Source organism: Centruroides sculpturatus, unplaced genomic scaffold (assembly GCF_000671375.1).
Source record: "Centruroides sculpturatus isolate CEXI.00-Female unplaced genomic scaffold, Cexi_2.0 scaffold122, whole genome shotgun sequence".
NCBI classification, from domain to species: domain Eukaryota; kingdom Metazoa; phylum Arthropoda; class Arachnida; order Scorpiones; family Buthidae; genus Centruroides; species Centruroides sculpturatus.
Window position 1 is genome coordinate 297,867 of NW_019384345.1, and position 19,302 is coordinate 317,168.

At 24.2% G+C, this 19,302-nt stretch overlaps 1 protein-coding gene across 3 annotated transcripts in view; it reads right to left on the minus strand.

The window, feature by feature from the left end:
- LOC111635517 (transcription cofactor vestigial-like protein 2) overlaps positions 1–19,302 on the minus strand; it is a 47,370-nt gene that overhangs the window by 18,787 nt on the left and 9,281 nt on the right. For all 3 annotated transcript variants that reach the window (XM_023380505.1, XM_023380502.1, XM_023380512.1), the window contains exon 4: positions 2,346–2,831. In XM_023380505.1, the coding sequence (XP_023236273.1) occupies positions 2,346–2,831 (486 nt within the window). The remainder of the gene's footprint in view (positions 1–2,345; positions 2,832–19,302) is intronic.

Consider the following 19,302-nt stretch of genomic DNA (forward strand, 5'->3'; position numbering starts at 1 on the left):
AATATATATATATATATATATATAATGAATTGAATTATAATTACCACACAGATTTTGATTGTGTAATGATTAATACAAAATTTATGGACTTGTTATGAAGTACAGGCCATGAAAAAGTTATATTAATATTAGAACATTAATTATTTATTAATGGTCTAGAGATTCAATAAAACGCTATTTTATAAATTAAATATTAAAAATTATTGTTTTATATATTATTTTTTTAAGCGATTATCTTTTTTTAGAAGAATTTTTCTTTGCAAAAGATTATTTAATATTTTTTTTATAAAATATAAATAGATTCTAAATCTACAGTTATTTTATAATACAGCATTTTATATCTATATAATATTTGATACTATACTAAAGCTAAGCTTACTTTAAAATTATTATTGCAAAGAAAATTTAATTGCATTTTATTCACCTAGAAATAAGCTTATATACAGTACAACAGGCAACAAATTCCAGAGTTCCATATTATATGTATAAAAATTTATATTTAAGAGGAGCTAATATTCATTTATGTATTTACAAATACGTTTTGGTCTAATTGGCTAAAAATTTATAATATAGAAAGTTTTTACCAATCAGGAATAGTTCAAAGTCAATCAATTTCAATTGTTTTAACAGAGAATTGAATTTAAAATGTAAAAAAATAACAATTGCAAAAGAGTTTATGATAAAATTTATACAGAATTAATTATTATCGATTGTAATTTTTGGATCAAGCCTATACAAAAGTAAAACGAGTAGAATGTAATAAGTAATTTTTTGAATTTTTTATTTAAAAAAAGGAAAACAAAATAGAATTTTAACAAAAAAATTTATGTTATAGTTTACAGTCCTGAAAATTTATTTGTAAAACACAAACTTCTTAAATAATAGCCTATTTAGTAAATTTAAAGCCTTGTTTCATTTCACTGAATCAAAATAGTAAGCAATTCACATACGCCCAACAATTATTAATTTAATGTCAAGTTTTTTCGAAAACTTACCTTTTTCAGAGTTTTATCATTTAAAAAGATCAGAAACAAAATCTTACATGTATTTTTTTTTTTCATTTAGAAGTTTTATTCATTAAATAACAAAAACTTAAATAATTTATTTTAAAAAAAATAAATTTTCGATAAATTTTTATGAAAACACACGTTACTTAAATAAATAGAATATAATTATTTATAAATAATAAGTTTTAACATATTTTGTTTATTTTTAATATTTCAAATTAAGTAAAGAAATTTCTGCTTTATATAACTTAATAGACGTATTTCACTTATTAAATGAAATGAAGAATTGTAAAAAACAAATATAATTATATGAAATTTTTAAAATTTGTTATTTAAAAATATTCTATGAAGTAATAGTCTGGGATCCTCTAGTATAACAAACTTATCATTAATATTTTACATCTTATTATGAAATATATTAAAGGAATCTTTATTATGAAAATATAGTTTTATTCTGATCTATAGGCCGATCTTTTCTCTTTATTCCAGAGAATGCAGTTTTTATATATAATAATAAGCGTAATAATTTATTACCTTCTAGACATAATCTCCTATACTTCAGAGAGCACATAAAGAATAAATTCAGGCTAAGTATAAAAAATAGATAAGTAGAAAAAGTTTTTATGAAGAGTAAATCAATTCTCGAATTATCAATAAAATTCAAATTAATTCATTTTGAAAATAACGCTTTTGATAAATTATAAAATTAAATATTTTAATAAAGCATTATATAATATTTACCGGCATAAAAAGATTCTGTATAATTACATTATCTTTACAGTTTTCAATTCCATATACAGTATATTATATATAACTTACTGTATACAGTAATACATTTCTAAATATAAATTTGTTTAGATTGTAAGTTTTTCTAGACTCTTCCGAAACTTTTATTAACTAATAATAACGTAGGATTAAATATAAAAGTAAAATTATAGACCTAAAGGTAAAATACACTTTACATCTGATCTATACGTTCGAGTGAGATAAATTGGAATAGTATAATATATTAACAACCATTGATTATATTCAAAATACTTTCCAGTTAATTGATTTAAATGAGATGTCAAAAAAATCATTGGTAAAACTTTTATTTCTATTTAATTTATTTTAATTATTCAATTAAGTTTTTTCATATTTAACTTATTTAATTTCAAAGTATGTAATAGGCCTTTGTATTTTCAAGCTTTTTCATAATAATAATAATAATAATAATAATATTGTTTTGAAAATTTGAATAAAGCTGAATTTCTTAATGTACTTGGAATAGGAAACGATTAAAAATAATTTTATATTAAAATTTGTTATTTTAAACATATATTGGAGGAAGTAATATACCTGTCATAGCACCCATTGGACTGTACGTTGCACCATAATTTGTATCCATGTGACTTAAATTGTGAGCTGTGAGAGGTTCGTGGTACCTGCTAGTTCCCCAGGTATCTGTAGCTTTTTCTAAACCAGCACAACCAGGTGTAACTGGCGTAAGTCTTGTGGATCTGACTGGAGGTTGGAGGAATAAAGAGCCGTATTGTGGATTGAAACGATTAGTCGCACTCATATTTGTGTATGATAAATCGTGAACAGTTGGCCTAGCACCGTATGGACCTGCCGATTGTGCATGTCCAGTGAATGTATAATGCCATGGATCTCCTTGATGAATTGTAGCATGCAAAGTGCCAGAATGATAAGAGTCTGTTGCGTAACTGATGTCCGGATGGTTTGTGCTGGTAGCTGACATGGCACCCAAACTTGTCGATGTGGGCTGATAGTTGCAATTCCAGAAGGATGGTGGAAAATTTCTTTGTGACATAGGTGGACTATCTAGAGAAAAAATAACAATTAAAATTATTTTTGCAATAAAATGATTTTTTTATTAATTATATATTATTATTAAACCAAAAAAATACTTTTATGTTTTAATGTTATTATAGGCCTAAATTAATAATACATTATTATATAAATATTTAGGTTTAAAGTTTATTTTTCAATAATAGAAACATCTCTCTTTGACTGTAATAAATATTAACATTATTAAACTTTCAATTTTGGCAACGTTTTTCAAAAAATAATATTTAACAAATTAGTTATAAAAATATCTTACTTTCTAAATAAAGAAATCGAAATAAAAAATATTCTTTATTTAAAAAATATCTGATTTTATCATCCTTACTTTATTAAGTTATGGTTAAAAATAATGATAGAGGTATTTGAGAAAAATAAAAATCTAACTTTAAACTATAGTAGCATGTCATACAATTTTTTTAATCTTTAGAATTTCGGCTTAATGCCAACAATAGCTTGCTTATTCAACTGTATCATATTCAATGACACTTTTTACTAGGTCATTCATAATTGTTTTTGTTTCTCAAGATATAATTGGCTTCAAAACTTTTCAAATTTTTATCGTTTATATGGATTAAACTACACTGTGTCGTTTATTTTATTACTTTAAAGAGTCCAGTCTATGATATATTGTAAAGTAGATTTAACTTAGAACTGGTCTATAATAATGTAAACAAAGTAATAAACTATTTAATTTAAATATAATAATTATATATTTATTTTAATCATCAAAGTTTTCTAGCTGATGCGATATTGAATAAAAGAACAAAATTTCGTAAATTAAATTTTGTATAATATTTACAGTAAAAAATATATATATAATCAACATTTTTAAAATTTGATACAGTACTCGATATTAATGAATAACAAAATTTGAAAATTTTATCAAAAGTAAATAAATTTTAGAAAATACCCTACTATTGTTGAGAAATTAAACACTAATTATAGTTTATTTAGTGTCAACGGGGCAAAAAGAAGTTAAAAAAAACCCTAAATAATAATTATTATTATAGTTAAAATTTCTTTTAAAATAAATAATCTTAATTAAATTATTTAAAAATTTTAAATTTATTATTATCTTCATCAGTTATTCTAACAGTTTAATGTTTTACAAGTAAACGTTTTTAATCTCAAAGAAAAAACCGAGTTTAGGAAACGTTAATTAATTTTATTGAATCAATTTGATGTATTTTCTAAAATTAACAGTTTGTAGATCAAGTGAAGATGTAAAAATCAAGAGAAATATTCTTAAAATTCTTGTTTAACAAAAATTTACGAATTACGCTTTCAAATCTTTCTTTCCTTCTTCACTGTTGTATATCATGAATCACCATTTTACAATATATTTTCTAAATTTAATACTTAAAAGTCCAGCATTTTTAATGTATTAATTTAACGAAATTGTCTTTAATATCTTTTTAATAAAAAATTTCACATTTACAAAATTCCTAAATCCGAAAATACTGAGTTAATTTGATGTAATTCACAGATTAAACCTATTATGAAAATCAGAAATAATAATGGAAATATAATTTCTTAGTCATTGCAACTAAGTATTTAGTTGCAATGCAATACAGTCATTGCAACTAAATACTTAGTTGCAATGACTGTAAAATTTCATTTTACCAATAACGAACTTCAAGTTCGAGAACGTTAAATCTATCAGAATTTTAGATATTAGAGAAAAAGAGGAAGATATGAAACCTAGTTCCATAATAAATTTGTTTTCTCTTATTTTATGAGTTCTTTCTTTTTATTATTATTTACTATGGGATATTGAATGATAATGATGTATAGTCTAAGTTACGTTAAATATTTCTATTATATAACCATAGTGTTGTTAAATTTAAGCATATTTGGAAAGTAATATTATCATTCTGTGTGAATAATATAACAACCTGTATGAACCCAAAAAGTAAACCTGTTAACGGAGTAAACCTGTTAACGGAGTAAACCTGTTAACGGAGGCCTACTACGCAAAAAATTGTTCTATATGTTTTGTATAGAAACTATTCTCCTATCTCATAGTTTCAGTTAAGTTACATCTATCGAAAGCAACTATTTATTAAATAGATTAATTTAAACATAAGATTATAAATAATTTCTCTAGAGTATACAGAAATCTGATATTTCACTTTATTAATCTGAATAGTCATTATTTTTCACTATTATTAGTAAAACAAATCTAAATTTAGCTTATAATTAGCCAATTTACAACTAAATATATTTTCAATTTTGATATATTTGAAAAAGTTGAAAAAAGTGAATAATAAATTTTTTAAGTTAAATGATTAAATTATTCAATAATATTTAAAACAAAAACTAGAATTAATCTATATCGATTTAATTTCATTTATTAGGCTACATAATTTTAGGCCTCAAACATCTAAAATGACGTTTCATATTTTCTCTCTATGCAATAACTTATTACACTTTACTAATTTAAAGACAAAAATATAAGATTTAAGTTAAAAACAATTTTCCGACATTAGAAATTTCTTAAAATAGTTTACTAAAACGATAATAATGTAATGTTATATTGATAGTAAAGAATACATTTTCTTATAAAGAAATAATAACGATAATATCAATAAGCCAATTAAATCTGTTCTTTTTAAATTTAAAAAAATTTTTGAAATTATGTTAAAAAGTTATAATTTATTTTAAAGATCTTAAAATTTTGTAAGTTAATACGTTTTTGTTCATTTTATTCCAATGTATTTTTATGAAAAAGTAGATATAAATAAAAGTAATTAATGTAAATTCATTTTTATAATTCTTTTCAGTTAATAGATAAATTTTTAGCGAATATAATTCAGGAAAAACTCTGCAGAATTTAGAGGCCTAACATACTAATATTGATTTTATTATTTATTTAGTTATTATTCTTTAGTTAACTATTATGCATGCGACTTTATATCAAGAAAAAGATGATACATATTTTAAGCTCTAATTTAAAAAATAATAAAAGATTAAAGCTATTGTATTAAATTTCTTACATGAATAATCTCCAACAATTAAGATTCCCTTCAAGATAATAAGGGGATTTAATTGGATCGGATTTATTCTTTAGGCTAGCTGTATTTCCAATGTGTAGCTACTTACATAGCATTAGAATTGATAATTTTTAACAGTTAATGTTTAAGTTACAATAAAATAATAACTTAAATTTGTAAAATAGATGTGTATAAAATTCTATTATAAAGTAATTTCAAGAATCATATTGTTAACTATTATAATATTATCTTGCACTGAGCTCAAATAATCACAATATTTACATTTAGTTTTATCCTTTAAAATTAAATACGTATTATGATATAGGTCTCAAACATCTTACTTTGACTTTAATCATAAGTTTCATTTTAATATTATTATATAATATTTTAGTTGTGATCCGTATGTATTTTTCAAATATACAAACCATACTTTTTTCTTTAAAAATATATATGAAACACCCAGCAAAAATTTCTGTTATTATAAAAAAAGCTATTTTAATCTTTAAAAATTATTTTTAAAAACAAAAGAATAATAATTAGAGCACCGTGCATAAAATTTGTTATTAATTTACTTTAAAAAATTTTAAGAAAAAATTTAAAACAATGAAAAGATCCTTCTAACACTTTGTATAAATTTTATTGGTAATTAATTTCCAAACAAAATTTAATTATCTAAGATAAACTTTAATGAAATAAACGAAATTACTTTATCTACTTTCTTAATTGAATCGGAAATATTAAAGTGGAGTTATAAAAAAACTGGAGAAGTTCATTTTATTAAAAAAAAAATTCCTGAATGGTTTGGAATTTAAAACTTTAGACTATCAAGTTAAGAGTAGTTGCTTATAGTTTTTATCGACATGACGACGTTCGGTCACTTAATTACCAACAAAACAAGTATTATTTGAAGTCCGAAGAAGTAAATTGAAAGAAAGAAGAGGATGGCTAAGAAGCATGTGACTATAGTCCGTGTTTTAATTTATCACTTGGGCGGTCTGAACTATTCGACCGTTCACGACAACTACGACAAACATTCCCAGTGGCTGTCTCCGTCTGTGGTATATAGATGATGATGGGATGGGAGTTATTTCGGTGAACAACCTCCTCTACCAAAAATCGATTAACTTCTACATTACTCTTAGCTCTATATGTAGATTCTGCCACACATTTTTTTTCTTGTGTTGTTAATCTTGACTTCTGTAGTATTATAACGGGAGAATGAACGCATATTTTAAATAACAGTTTCGTATCTCATCCTTTCAAAGTATAGAAATTTATTTGGATTAAGCTAACTATTCACAAATTTGAAGAAAAGCATTTCTAAAAACAGTATAATGCCTATATTAAGGTTTGCAAACGCTATCTACAAGTTGTTTTTTAATCTAATTTTAACATTTTACGAAGGAATCTGTTGCTTACATGCAGACTTAGTCCGGTCGTGTGGCAATCTGCCAAAATGTTATCAATTTTGTTAAGCACTTTTATCTTTTTCGTGGTGAGAAAATTTTATTAGGTAGATATATATCATTAAGTTTGCACAGATGAAGTAGTCTAGTAATTCACTTTTCTTAAAGATCATAAATTCGGTATAATATAGGATAAACTTAAACATTTACTACCGAGTTCCATAAATTCCAAAAGTTAAGTGACGAAGAGAATCATTATATTAAAATCGCGGGTCTTGTTTAAACCTTTAAACTTCAGTTATTCGGTGTTCTTAGATCTAACTCATTTCGAAAATATATTGCTTTTTAAGGTAATTAAATATAATTCTAAGTTTAGATCTATGCAGCGGCCCATTTAGACGCTTTAGGATCTTTCCTAATTCTAAAACGCTTTCATAATTAGAATTTCTAGATAACTTATATTTTCTAAGTATCTAATATTAATTTAATTAAAACAAAAATATTTTCCATTAAGCAATATTACACTCACAGGAATAAAGAAACTTTGCATAATCTTTAAAAATCTTATTGCAATTCTATTTTGTATTATTATNGATATTTCCAATTCGATAAGCATAATCTATGATAAGTTAAATATTTTTATGATATAGCCTATTATGATTTCAATCTGAATATAAATTAAGTTTTAGTTAGGCTGAATATATAAGCGGAATTACAAACGGATATTTACATAGCTATTTATAATTCAAAATCAGTCATTATCCATAGCAGAATAAATTAAACGAATGAAACATTACGGGAGCGGCATATAAAATATCTGCAGTTTCAGCATAAATTATAATAAATTCGCTTGATATATTTTATGCAATATTTTAATTATAACAGTTGTGAACTCGATAAACATGTTATATACATAATTTTTCTTGTTTTAGATTTTAGCGATAAGCATCAATCCAATAACAAAAAGATCTATAATTTTATGGTAAAATGTTTTTTCAATACAACTTTTCGATTTTCTGTTTAAATATTTTTTACGCAATTATCATAATTAATCCTAAAATAAGCGTTTGTCTTGTTAAATTTAATTAAAATTCTATTGAAAAATATTTCTGTCGTTTAATATTTAATCATTTAACATTAAATCTAAGTTATTTTTAATACTTGATAAATTGGATTTAAGGCTTATTTCATGAATAATTTTGAAATCCTAGCTAAGTTTAGATATATTTGCAATTTTTCTGTTTAAGTTAACTTGTTTTGTTTAAAAAGACGATAAAAACCGCAGCATATTTAATGAAATTAAAATTTTATTTTCATTATAATGTACTAAGTTTATTATTCTTTTAATCCAAAACTTACATAAATTATTCATAAGTATAAAACAATGGCTTAGTTTTAAATTCATTATTTTTATAAATTTACAAAGCTATTTAATTAAAATTTTTCAGATGTTAGCCACTACAGTAAACATAAAACTGGGATTAATTCACGTTTAATGTGACTGATATTTTTATAGTTACGTTTTCTAATTTAACTCTAATTGAGGCTGGCTATATTTTATCGCCCGTAGAACATATCACTATCAGTAATACCTCCCAGGCAAAGAGAGCCACTTATCTGGGCGGTAGCGGGACTCCCAGACTGCATGATTTGGACAAAGATGTGCTAATAGTAAGTAAGCAACGCTGTGTGAGGCCCATTTAGTCAGCATATATCCTCAGATTTGTGCGATAGCCTAAATTGTTTGCCTTCTCTTGTAAAGATGCAAAAACTGACAATAATGAGTTACCGATAAAGGCTTTCACTATCTTGATTTTTTATTTTATTTCATCGTATCGTGGTAAATATTTTAGTTAACAAGTAGCCTTAAAGATTAAATTATTACACGTATCTAATCATTTTTAGGACGAGACAATTTTTTAAGTCGAGTTATTTGTGACACTTCTTATAACTAACTACTATTGGATTTCTCAAGAGATTGCTCTTATAAACTTTCTTTCTTTTTTTAAAAATAAACTCTATAAATTTATAAGTTCATGGTTTAAAACTTTACACTTATAAACTTTTTAGGGTAGAAAAATGTAGCAGTTCAATTAAGTTCTGTTGTATAGAAAGAAAATTCAAAAGTAACGAAATAAAGTAAATAATTGTGTTTCATTCGCACGTTTTTTCCAGTGTATTTAGTTCTAAATCATTTTAAAGTGACTTATTATACTGAATTACACTGCTATACAAAATTAATCTCTTAAGCTAAATTTTCTTGCATGTTTAAGAATTAATTTTGCAACAAATGCTTCTGTATTTAACTGGCGCATCTGAATTTTGATTCAGTTAATCCCAATCCAAATCGTATTCTGTTAATTTAAAGCTGTTGAAATTTCCAGTACATTTCATTAATGTACAGTACTAGAACACAAACTAATTACAAATGTATTCTTTGTTTTAAACTGTGAAATTCTCGTTTCATTGAAAACATTTTCATATTAATGAATACAGTTGTTTATTGAATATTGCCATTAGTGTAGTGCTGTAAAGTTATTTAAACGGTAATTAGCATTCTAGAAGCAGTTCGATATTTTCGTTTTCACTGAAAATCGTTTAGAAATAAATCAATGTAAAAGAATGTTTAAAATTAGGAAATAAATTTTTTGTGAAGTTTTGTAATAAGATTAAAGGGCTACCATAGTTACCAAGAAGGATTACAACCAAACTATTGTATCATAAAATACAACACGGTTTATCCAACGTGTCACATCAATTTGAGCTTCCTAATGTTATTCAGAGATAAATGGAATGATTTGCATTCTGTAAATGCAAGATATTTATCGATAATGCTAAATTCTTTAACGTGTCAATATTTAGTCGTTTGTCTATATTTAACAGTTCATGATAAAATAACTTAAGAATTTAGCAAACATAAACTTATTTATTATGTAAGTTATACATGTAGGCTTTTACTTTATTTTTAAAATTTAATGATGTAACACAAACAATTCTAAAAATTCGATATATTTCAGTTTAACTTTTTGTTATTTTACAGGCCTTTATATAGTTTTGGTAAATTTTAGAACATGCTTTTTAAATTCTTTTATGGTTTATTTACAAAATTTTCATATAAATCACGCAAACTAGAAATTATTAAGTCTAATCGATTAAAAAGCTTAATATTTTAAAATGATAATAAGATTACTTTACAGGTTATTCTCAAAAATATTGTTTAAATCTTATATAAATAAAACTTCTTTTTGTAACATTTTTCTTTGATAAACGAAATAACTAAATAATAATTATTTTTAAGCTAAAATTAAATATATTTTTATAATGTAATTTACGATTCCAAATGAAATAATTTTAATAATTTTGTGTTGTAAATTATTTAAATTTCCCAAGGCCTGGTTATAAATTGATATATTTTCTATAATATTTTGTAATACGACTTATTTATATGTTTACTTAAGTCGTGTTTTAATATATTAAAACACGATTAATATTTAAGAAATAAGCTATTAACTGTTTAAAAAATATGTTTTAAACATGTTTTTTCATAATTTAAAAAACTTAATCTGACATAAATTAGTAATAAAATAATTTTGAATATCAATATTATTTTAAGATACAAAGTAACAAATTTCAAAATCACGACTTATCAATACATCTGAAGTAAATCTAATTTAAAAAATCTATTTAGAAAATGTATCGAAATTCGTTTACTACGATAGAAAATATTGCTTATAAATATAATTAAAAAAGAAAATTATGTTCTATAGTTACATCGAATGTATAAATCTGTAAATCTAAGTACAAATTTAAACAATAAAATCATTATTAGTACGCCTTTATCTAAACATTATGTCATAAGAATTATCTTCAAAAATGTTCTTCTGAAAACAAAAAAATCTCAAATAGACAAAAGCTAAGTTTTTCACTTACAACCACCTCGTTTGTATCTGCCGACTCCATATTAAAAGGAGAAGAAAGACAGATAAGATTACTTCCTTTCTTAGCTTAAAAGCCTATCTGCATTCACCGACAGCTCTTTATGCTATTCAATGCACACAATAGAAGCTTGTCTTCGTCTACATTACTTTTTATTTAACGTTGGTGGTCCTGCACGCAATCCGTTTTATACCTACGGTAGTAAAAAAGTAGGATCACGATTACGACAATATGGTTCGATTAGCAATTAAATTTATTTTTCTAACCATCTCCGAAGAAATTTAGACCATCTTCGATACTCTATTCAGCATAATATTAACGGTTAATACAATCTGTATTGTACTGTACGTAAATTTGAGCAGATGGAGTTTCAGGCAATATTAATAACAATTACATTTTTGCTGCAACGTTTATAGAATAGAAATAAATAAATAGGCTTCGAGTTTGAGTCGAAACTTCACTTGAATGAAAAATGGTTAGTGTGACTAAAGTATTGCCTCGGTGAATGCTTTTTCACCAATAATAAGTCGTCTCTCCGAGTTGTCATGGCAACCGGTTAAGGTACCACGGAGAGAAGGCATAGAAGAGACGACAACGTTCTATTCTTGTCGGACGTTCCCAGAATATTGGCTTCCGAGAATCTCCTCATAGCTTTGCATCGGTCGACTCCAGCCATAAAGTCGTCCCCTCTACCACCCCCATCCGATATCGATCTGATAGTTCTCTATGTCAGCCTTGCACTGGTTCTATTCTGTTCAGCAATACATAGAACAAGAAATACCAGTAATTTCTTGTATTTCGTCATCCATAATTATATACTAAATTTCAACTTTAATTACTTTATTAACGAATAAAAACGTAATATTTTTAACGACTGCAATAAATGTAGTTTTACTAATGAGATAATTCTTTAAACGTTAAGAATGTATTAAATTTACAGTTCGAGTTTACTGTCTCTTTCAAAATGCCGCAACATCAAATGAAACTATCTTTAATACTGTTTAGAGATTTAAATAAGGAATCTATAGCGCTTTTTAAATGATAAAATCAATGTTTAAATATATTAAAATTTATTTAAAAACAAGAGAATAAAAAAAAAAACATAACTAGACTTTCAATTGGAATAAAATAAAATAAAAAAATTCCCGTTGATCTTAAATTGTCGAAAGTTAAATGTTTTCTTGGATTGTTTCATAATAGTATATTATCTTCCTTAGAAATTTTACAAAGCATACTATTAAGTGATAAGAACAGATTGTGTTTTAGGTTTTTTTTCATAGTATTATTGAGTCCACGATGACAAATCGCGTAGTTTTCTTCACAAACAATAGAGTAGCTTGGTTACTACTACATTCGGTCACGGTGAAGGGACAGTAATTACATTATAACACGCTAGACTCCTGGCAGGGTGCAAGATAAACAGCTTTAGGATTATACATAAATATTGCGGTTGACCGTTTCTCTTTGAGTATCTTTAGAACTCACTTGTTAGGTCAAGTGGTAGGTCTAGTGTCGATGTTTCTGCATTTACGCTCGTATTTCGAAATTGTCTTGCATGTTTTATATTATTTTAGACATTTAAAAGATTTCTGAATTTAAAATTATCAAAATTATATTGACGAATTTCAATATTTAAGAAAAACAGTTATTTTAAATTTTATATTTCATATACAATAGATCTATTTTGTCGTGAAAAATTATTAAATTTATTTTATTTTATTTTATTTTTTATAATCGAATACTTCGTTTAAGCGTTTTATAAAATAAAATTTATGACCTTCTATTCAATCAAATAATAACAGAATTGGATTTATAAACATTTAAGTTGAGGTTTTCTAAGAAATTAGGGTACAGTATGCGTGCCCATTTCATATTTTCTCGCCATCTCATGTTTGTCTACAGACATTGTAACTCAAAAATAAGAAGCATATAACACGCTATCTATAGACATAAATGATAGCCGTTCTATTTTTAATATTTTTATGCCAATAAGTTAGTCGATTTTATATAGGCCTAGGTTAATCAAAACGGTTTACTTTATCACCAGATAAACTATTTAAAAATTAAATATAACGGCGTGGATTCAAGTTTATTGTTTTTATTAGATTTCCTAAAACTAGTGAGAAGAAATAAATATTATATAATAATAATAACGAAATAAAATATAATTATATACAATTAAAATCTAACATTAAACACTTTATTCAATAACTAAATTTAATAAATATAGCAAGAATTCACCTATATCAAATTAAACATTGATTGATCATGCAAAAAATGTAAAAATATAATTTGCATAATTTTTTCTTACTCTGTGTTATTGCTTTTTTTCATTTTATTTAAAAAATAAAAAATAACTTCTTCTACCGACAAACTTTGATGCCAGAAGAAAACAAAGGGAAAATAATAACAAAGGCATTAACTGTCTTCATTACATCGGCCAGAAACATTAACCATCTCATTCATATGCTAACATATTCTATTTATTTATTAAGCTTATTATATCTGCATAAACACATTATATCAATATCAATAAGTATAAATATAAATATCAGAAAATTTAGAAAAAAATGAATAAACGTTAGAATTTCCATCAAGGTAAGTTTTGTTGTTTTACAAATTTTTTCCTATAGACTTAACATTTTTTCAAGCCACTTTTAGATTAATTATTAAATGCAATAAAGATTTCTTAAATATTAAAACTGCTTTTACAAATCTATGGATAATATATGAAATTGGTAGAGAAAATATGGAAAAGGCCTGGTTATCATGTGTAAAACTATTCATTCATTCATGATATTAGAGAAGGCCTCTGACGTCGTGTCTAGAGCTATGTAAAGAAACGAGTCAGTTATTCAAGGGGATGAAAACTTTATCTATAGTTTCATTACTTTCTATTTTTAGAATCGACACATGCGCTGTTTATGTAAAAGTTCACCTGGCTTCCATTCAACTGATATACGACCTATGGTTGATGTGCGGTCGACAACTATGTTTTGATACTTCTCTACTTGAGCGTGAAAGTGCTTTGCTAGGATTGAAATTACATAAGACATTTAAACAAACAAAGAATATCTTTAATCGAAGTCAAGGTAAATCCAATTACGAAGAATTATGGGACAGTTTAAATTTTCATGTAAAATAAACTCATTTAAAACCTTTTAAATAAAATAATTCATTTAAAAATGTAATAACATATTTATTTAAAATTAAATAAAATGTATCTTATGTAAAAGTTGTTATTGTATATTTAGTAAAACCTTATTATCTATCCAAAATATTTTATTTTTTACTTCTAGATTTAATTTTAATTCTTAACACGATAGTCTACTGGAATATACAATAAAATATATGTAAATAAATTGCATGAATATGATATAAGTGGATAGACTGTAATTATAAGTTTCTTTAAGTATAAATTTAATACTACAATATTTGTATTTTAGTGGATTTTTATACCAATTTAACTCGATGTTGTCAAAGATTTCTTTGTTTAATTGTTATGTAAGTTCAAGATAACAAAGCGCTTCAATTATAAACAGTGCTTATAGGTGTAAATGTATTATTTTGTTTAATATTAATTTTTGAATTAAAATTTTAAATTAAGCAAGTTACTTTTATTTATTTACAAACCGATTTGAATATAAAATGATTAGAAAATAAATATACAGTAATCACATACCAGACAAGTTAGATCTTTAAAAATCACAAATGTATTGTTTTAAGAGGTGTCGTTAAAACTTTTTAAGTTGCTAACTTAATTTTTAATAGTTTAGAAAGGTTGCATTTTAAAGGTTTTAAGCTTTAGCTTATTTTATTGCAAAATAATGAGTCCAATTGGCAAAGGTATCAGAATTTTTTTTATTACCACTATATTTTTTCCTTTAAATTTAGCACATCTGGAGAATAGTAAAGTATTTAAACTACCAAAAGAGTTTAAATATTTTCTTTATTTTTAAAACTTAAAAATAATTTCTAATTTTAAGCCAATTTTTAATGATATAAATGATGGAGTAAATCATCATTTTAAACTAATAGAAATATATCAAAATTGTTTTTAGCAAGTAGTTTTACTAATGAGATAATTCTTTAAACGTTAAGAATGTATTAAATTTACAGTTCGAGTTTACTGTCTCTTTCAAAATGCCGCAACATCAAATGAAACTATCTTTAATACTGTTTAGAGATTTAAATAAGGAATCTATAGCGCTTTTTAAATGATAAAATCAATGTTTAAATATATTAAAATTTATTTAAAAACAAGAGAATAAAAAAAAACATAACTAGACTTTCAATTGGAATAAAATAAAATAAAAAAATTCCCGTTGATCTTAAATTGTCGAAAGTTAAATGTTTTCTTGGATNTTAATAAAGATAATAATTTACATAAATTTTAACTGTTATCGAAGTTACTAAAATGAACGAAAATTGATATTTTACTTCTAATTTTCTTAGAAATTTTCATTGAAAAATCTAAAATTTCATAATATTCGAACAGTTAACTAAATTTAATAAAAGATTGTTGAGTTGTAATATGAACAAAATATTTGAAGTTAAACTTTGTTCTTAATATAAGTCCTTAAGGAATTCTTATAGCAGTATATTTATTTGATTTTTAAGAAATAAATTTCGTTTAACCTAGTTAAAATGATCTGAGACGGTTTCATAATATATATTGAAGATCGATAATTTAACTGAAAATAAATTTCTGTTTACAAATCGAAAATTTAACATTGATTAGTTATGCATATACATATATCAGAAATGGCCTTGAAAAAATCTGAAGCATAAGATTGATCTATATTTGTAAATTAAATATCTTTATGTGTCTAAGATCATCTTTAATACCCACTTCTATTATATTTCTAGGAGTTCGCTATGTAGGTGCTGAATAATTTAGTTTATCCTACACTTACATAGTTCTAATTCGAAATCACGTTCAAATAACTATAATTTTCAATTGTTTAATAATTTCTCTGTTAAATATTAACGATTTATCATCATAAAATTCAATTTTTTAATCCTAAGATCCAATTAAAATAAAAACGAAAGCTATTTATGTAAATTTTTTAAGTACATCAATGTTTTATTATTTTAGATATTTTGTTGTTGTCAAGCTCGTAAATAAAAATTCCCTTCATATAATAAGATTAAATATTTCAGAAATTCCTTTAAAATTCTTAAGAAAACCGTTAACACAATAAACGGAATTAGTAATTCAATTAATTAAAATGCTAATTTAACTATATCAACATCATAATTATTACGTTAGACTGAAAAGTGGTTGTATAATGATTCCATTATAAGGTATATCAACATTGGAATGATAACCTGTTTCGATCCTTCTGAGCTAAGGAATGTTTATGTACAGATGGAATTCTAATCATTGTCCATACAACTATGTATATGTAAACACTGAGTTGATATAGTAAAATGAATACGTATAATGTTATTGATACTACATATAATATAAGTCTATACTAACCGTCCGGCCATTTATCACTTTCCGAATTAGCTCTGTTGATGTTTTAAATATATTAAAAAGTTTTAAGTGATAATTTAATGGTATTATTGTATAAATTGTATTAATTTGTATTGTTAATTGTATATGATAAAATAAAAAAATATAAAAAATGAAATTTATGAATATTATCTTTGCTGAATCACATTGTAAGATTAGATACAGAAATCAGTTAATTTAAGACAAATCTACGTATAAGAATAACGTGAATGTTATTTATTTATCTGCAATTTAACAATGATTTTATGTAAGTCTATTTGTACAAATAAAAGGAAACTTGTAATCCATATAATTTATAGATATTGATATATTGTATTATATTTTAGTAAAATTATAACAGTTCGATTAAATATAATAAGAACTAACTCATATAAATCACAGCGTCTACAGGCTCTAAGTAGGCCTACAGGTATACTATAGATAAGACATACTATATATAGAAGTACAGTACATAAATACTTAATTGGACTACCTATATAATTTGAATTAAAAGTGACATAGGCCTACTGCCTAATTTATTTCATAATATTCTATTTTTTAAAATCTGTTTTTATTTGACAAAATGGCTTATATTTGCAGCAGCAAGAAGTCCACTAAAATTAGGTCTAATTGAATTTTTAAGCTTCTATTTTAACATCCTTATCTACTCTTGATATAATGTAAACTGATCAGATTTAAATAGATATATATATATATAGAATTAAAATACAATTTATATAAAATTAGTTAACCTTAGGAAATCTTTAACTTATATTTCTTTTCGACAATAGAAACAGTTCGCATCGCAACGTTCCAACATATTGCAGCTACAAAAAAGGACACGTATAGGCCATTACCATACATCGAGGAAGCATGAATATAGTTTCTATGCGGATATTCAATGGTTTGTATGTCACTTAATCTTAAATTCAGAAAAGAGACAGTCTTAAAAAATGTTACTTGAATGCAAATAATGTTTATTTTCCTGCGATTAGGATTCGTTGAAAACATACTTTTGACATTCGATTATTATCAAACTATAGACTAAGATAGCATATTTACTTCTTTTAGTTTATTATTTATAAATGATTCCCAATTTTATGTTTACAGTATCTTAAAATTTACTTTGAATGTTTATAATCTGTCTCAGGTATTTCAGATAAAGTTTACAGTTAACCAACAAAAATGCCGATATTTTTGCTATTTTTTTAATATTTGAAATAAAAATATAAATATTCATTTATCCAACTAAATAACAATAATGAATTAAAATATAAATCTGTTATTTCGGAACTTGTAGGCCTAAGCCTTTGAAGTATTATATATTCAATTTTGATTAGAGACTAATAATATGAATATAAGTACTGAACATTAAAAGTTAAATAACAAGAAATTATATTGAAATTGTATTATAATAATTTCTATTTTATTCATAAAGAGAAACTATTCAATTTTTTAAAATAAGAAATAAAAATTAAACGTTTTTTTCTCTCAGGATTTCCTCATTATTGTGGGTTTTTCAAACGAAAATTTCCCATAATTTTAAATTACTACTAAAACAGGCCTAAATCAGGTTACTTGTACACTCGCATTTTATTTTCATCCTAGTAGAATTTTTGTAAAATCAAGATTTATGTCAATATATATCAAACCATTATTGATAATTAAATTTTCCTTTATAATTTTTAAAACTATAGTTATAATCAACATTATCAATAGTCAACTCTTTGTCATTAATATTTATTAAAACATAAATTACAGGCCTAAAATGAATAGATTTAAAATAGGCCTAGATTGAAATATATTTTAAATGCTAAATAAAATTTTTATTAAAAATAATGTAGTCATTATACAATAAGTTTAATGAGTTTTAGTCAAAATTTATTGAAATCTCTTACACGAAGTCTATATACATTTTATAAGTTAGTGGCAAGTAAAATCTGTACATTTTGTCATGTAAAATATTTAATTTAATTTTTTAATGGATTAAAGCCTCACTAAAAATTAATTTTGTAATATTTGAGTTTTTAGCGATTTAAAAAATCAAATATTATATATGTGTAAATTTGTTTTTTCTATGAATTTAAGCTCAACAAATATAACAATATGCTACTAAAATTCTTATAAACTTCTTGTTATGTCTATGAAAGTTTATTATTATTTTTTATTTAGTTTTCAAACTTAATGTTGAAAATCAAGATAAACGCAGTTTTTAGCAGAAAAGACTACGTTCAATTTTTCTGAAGGTTTCCTTTTGCCGCTTTTATTTCTTTTCTGGATTGCATTTGACATAAAGTATTATAATAATACTTTNAAAGTGTCACACAGGCAACAAAGAATGTCAATGAAAGACTCCTTGTTATTGGATTTATATTCATAAACAAACTTGTAATGAACTCAGGCTTTTCATGTAAAAAATGCTGCAACAATTGCTCAAGGAGATACTATATAAATATAATGCAGTTATTCAGAAATTTCAAGAACTATTGAAGTTTGTTATAAACCTAGTATATTAAAATTATTAACATAATTTTTTAACTAAAAAGAGATTAAATTAAAAATAAAATTTAGTTTTAAAAATCTCACCAATACAATTCCCAATAAGAGATCCA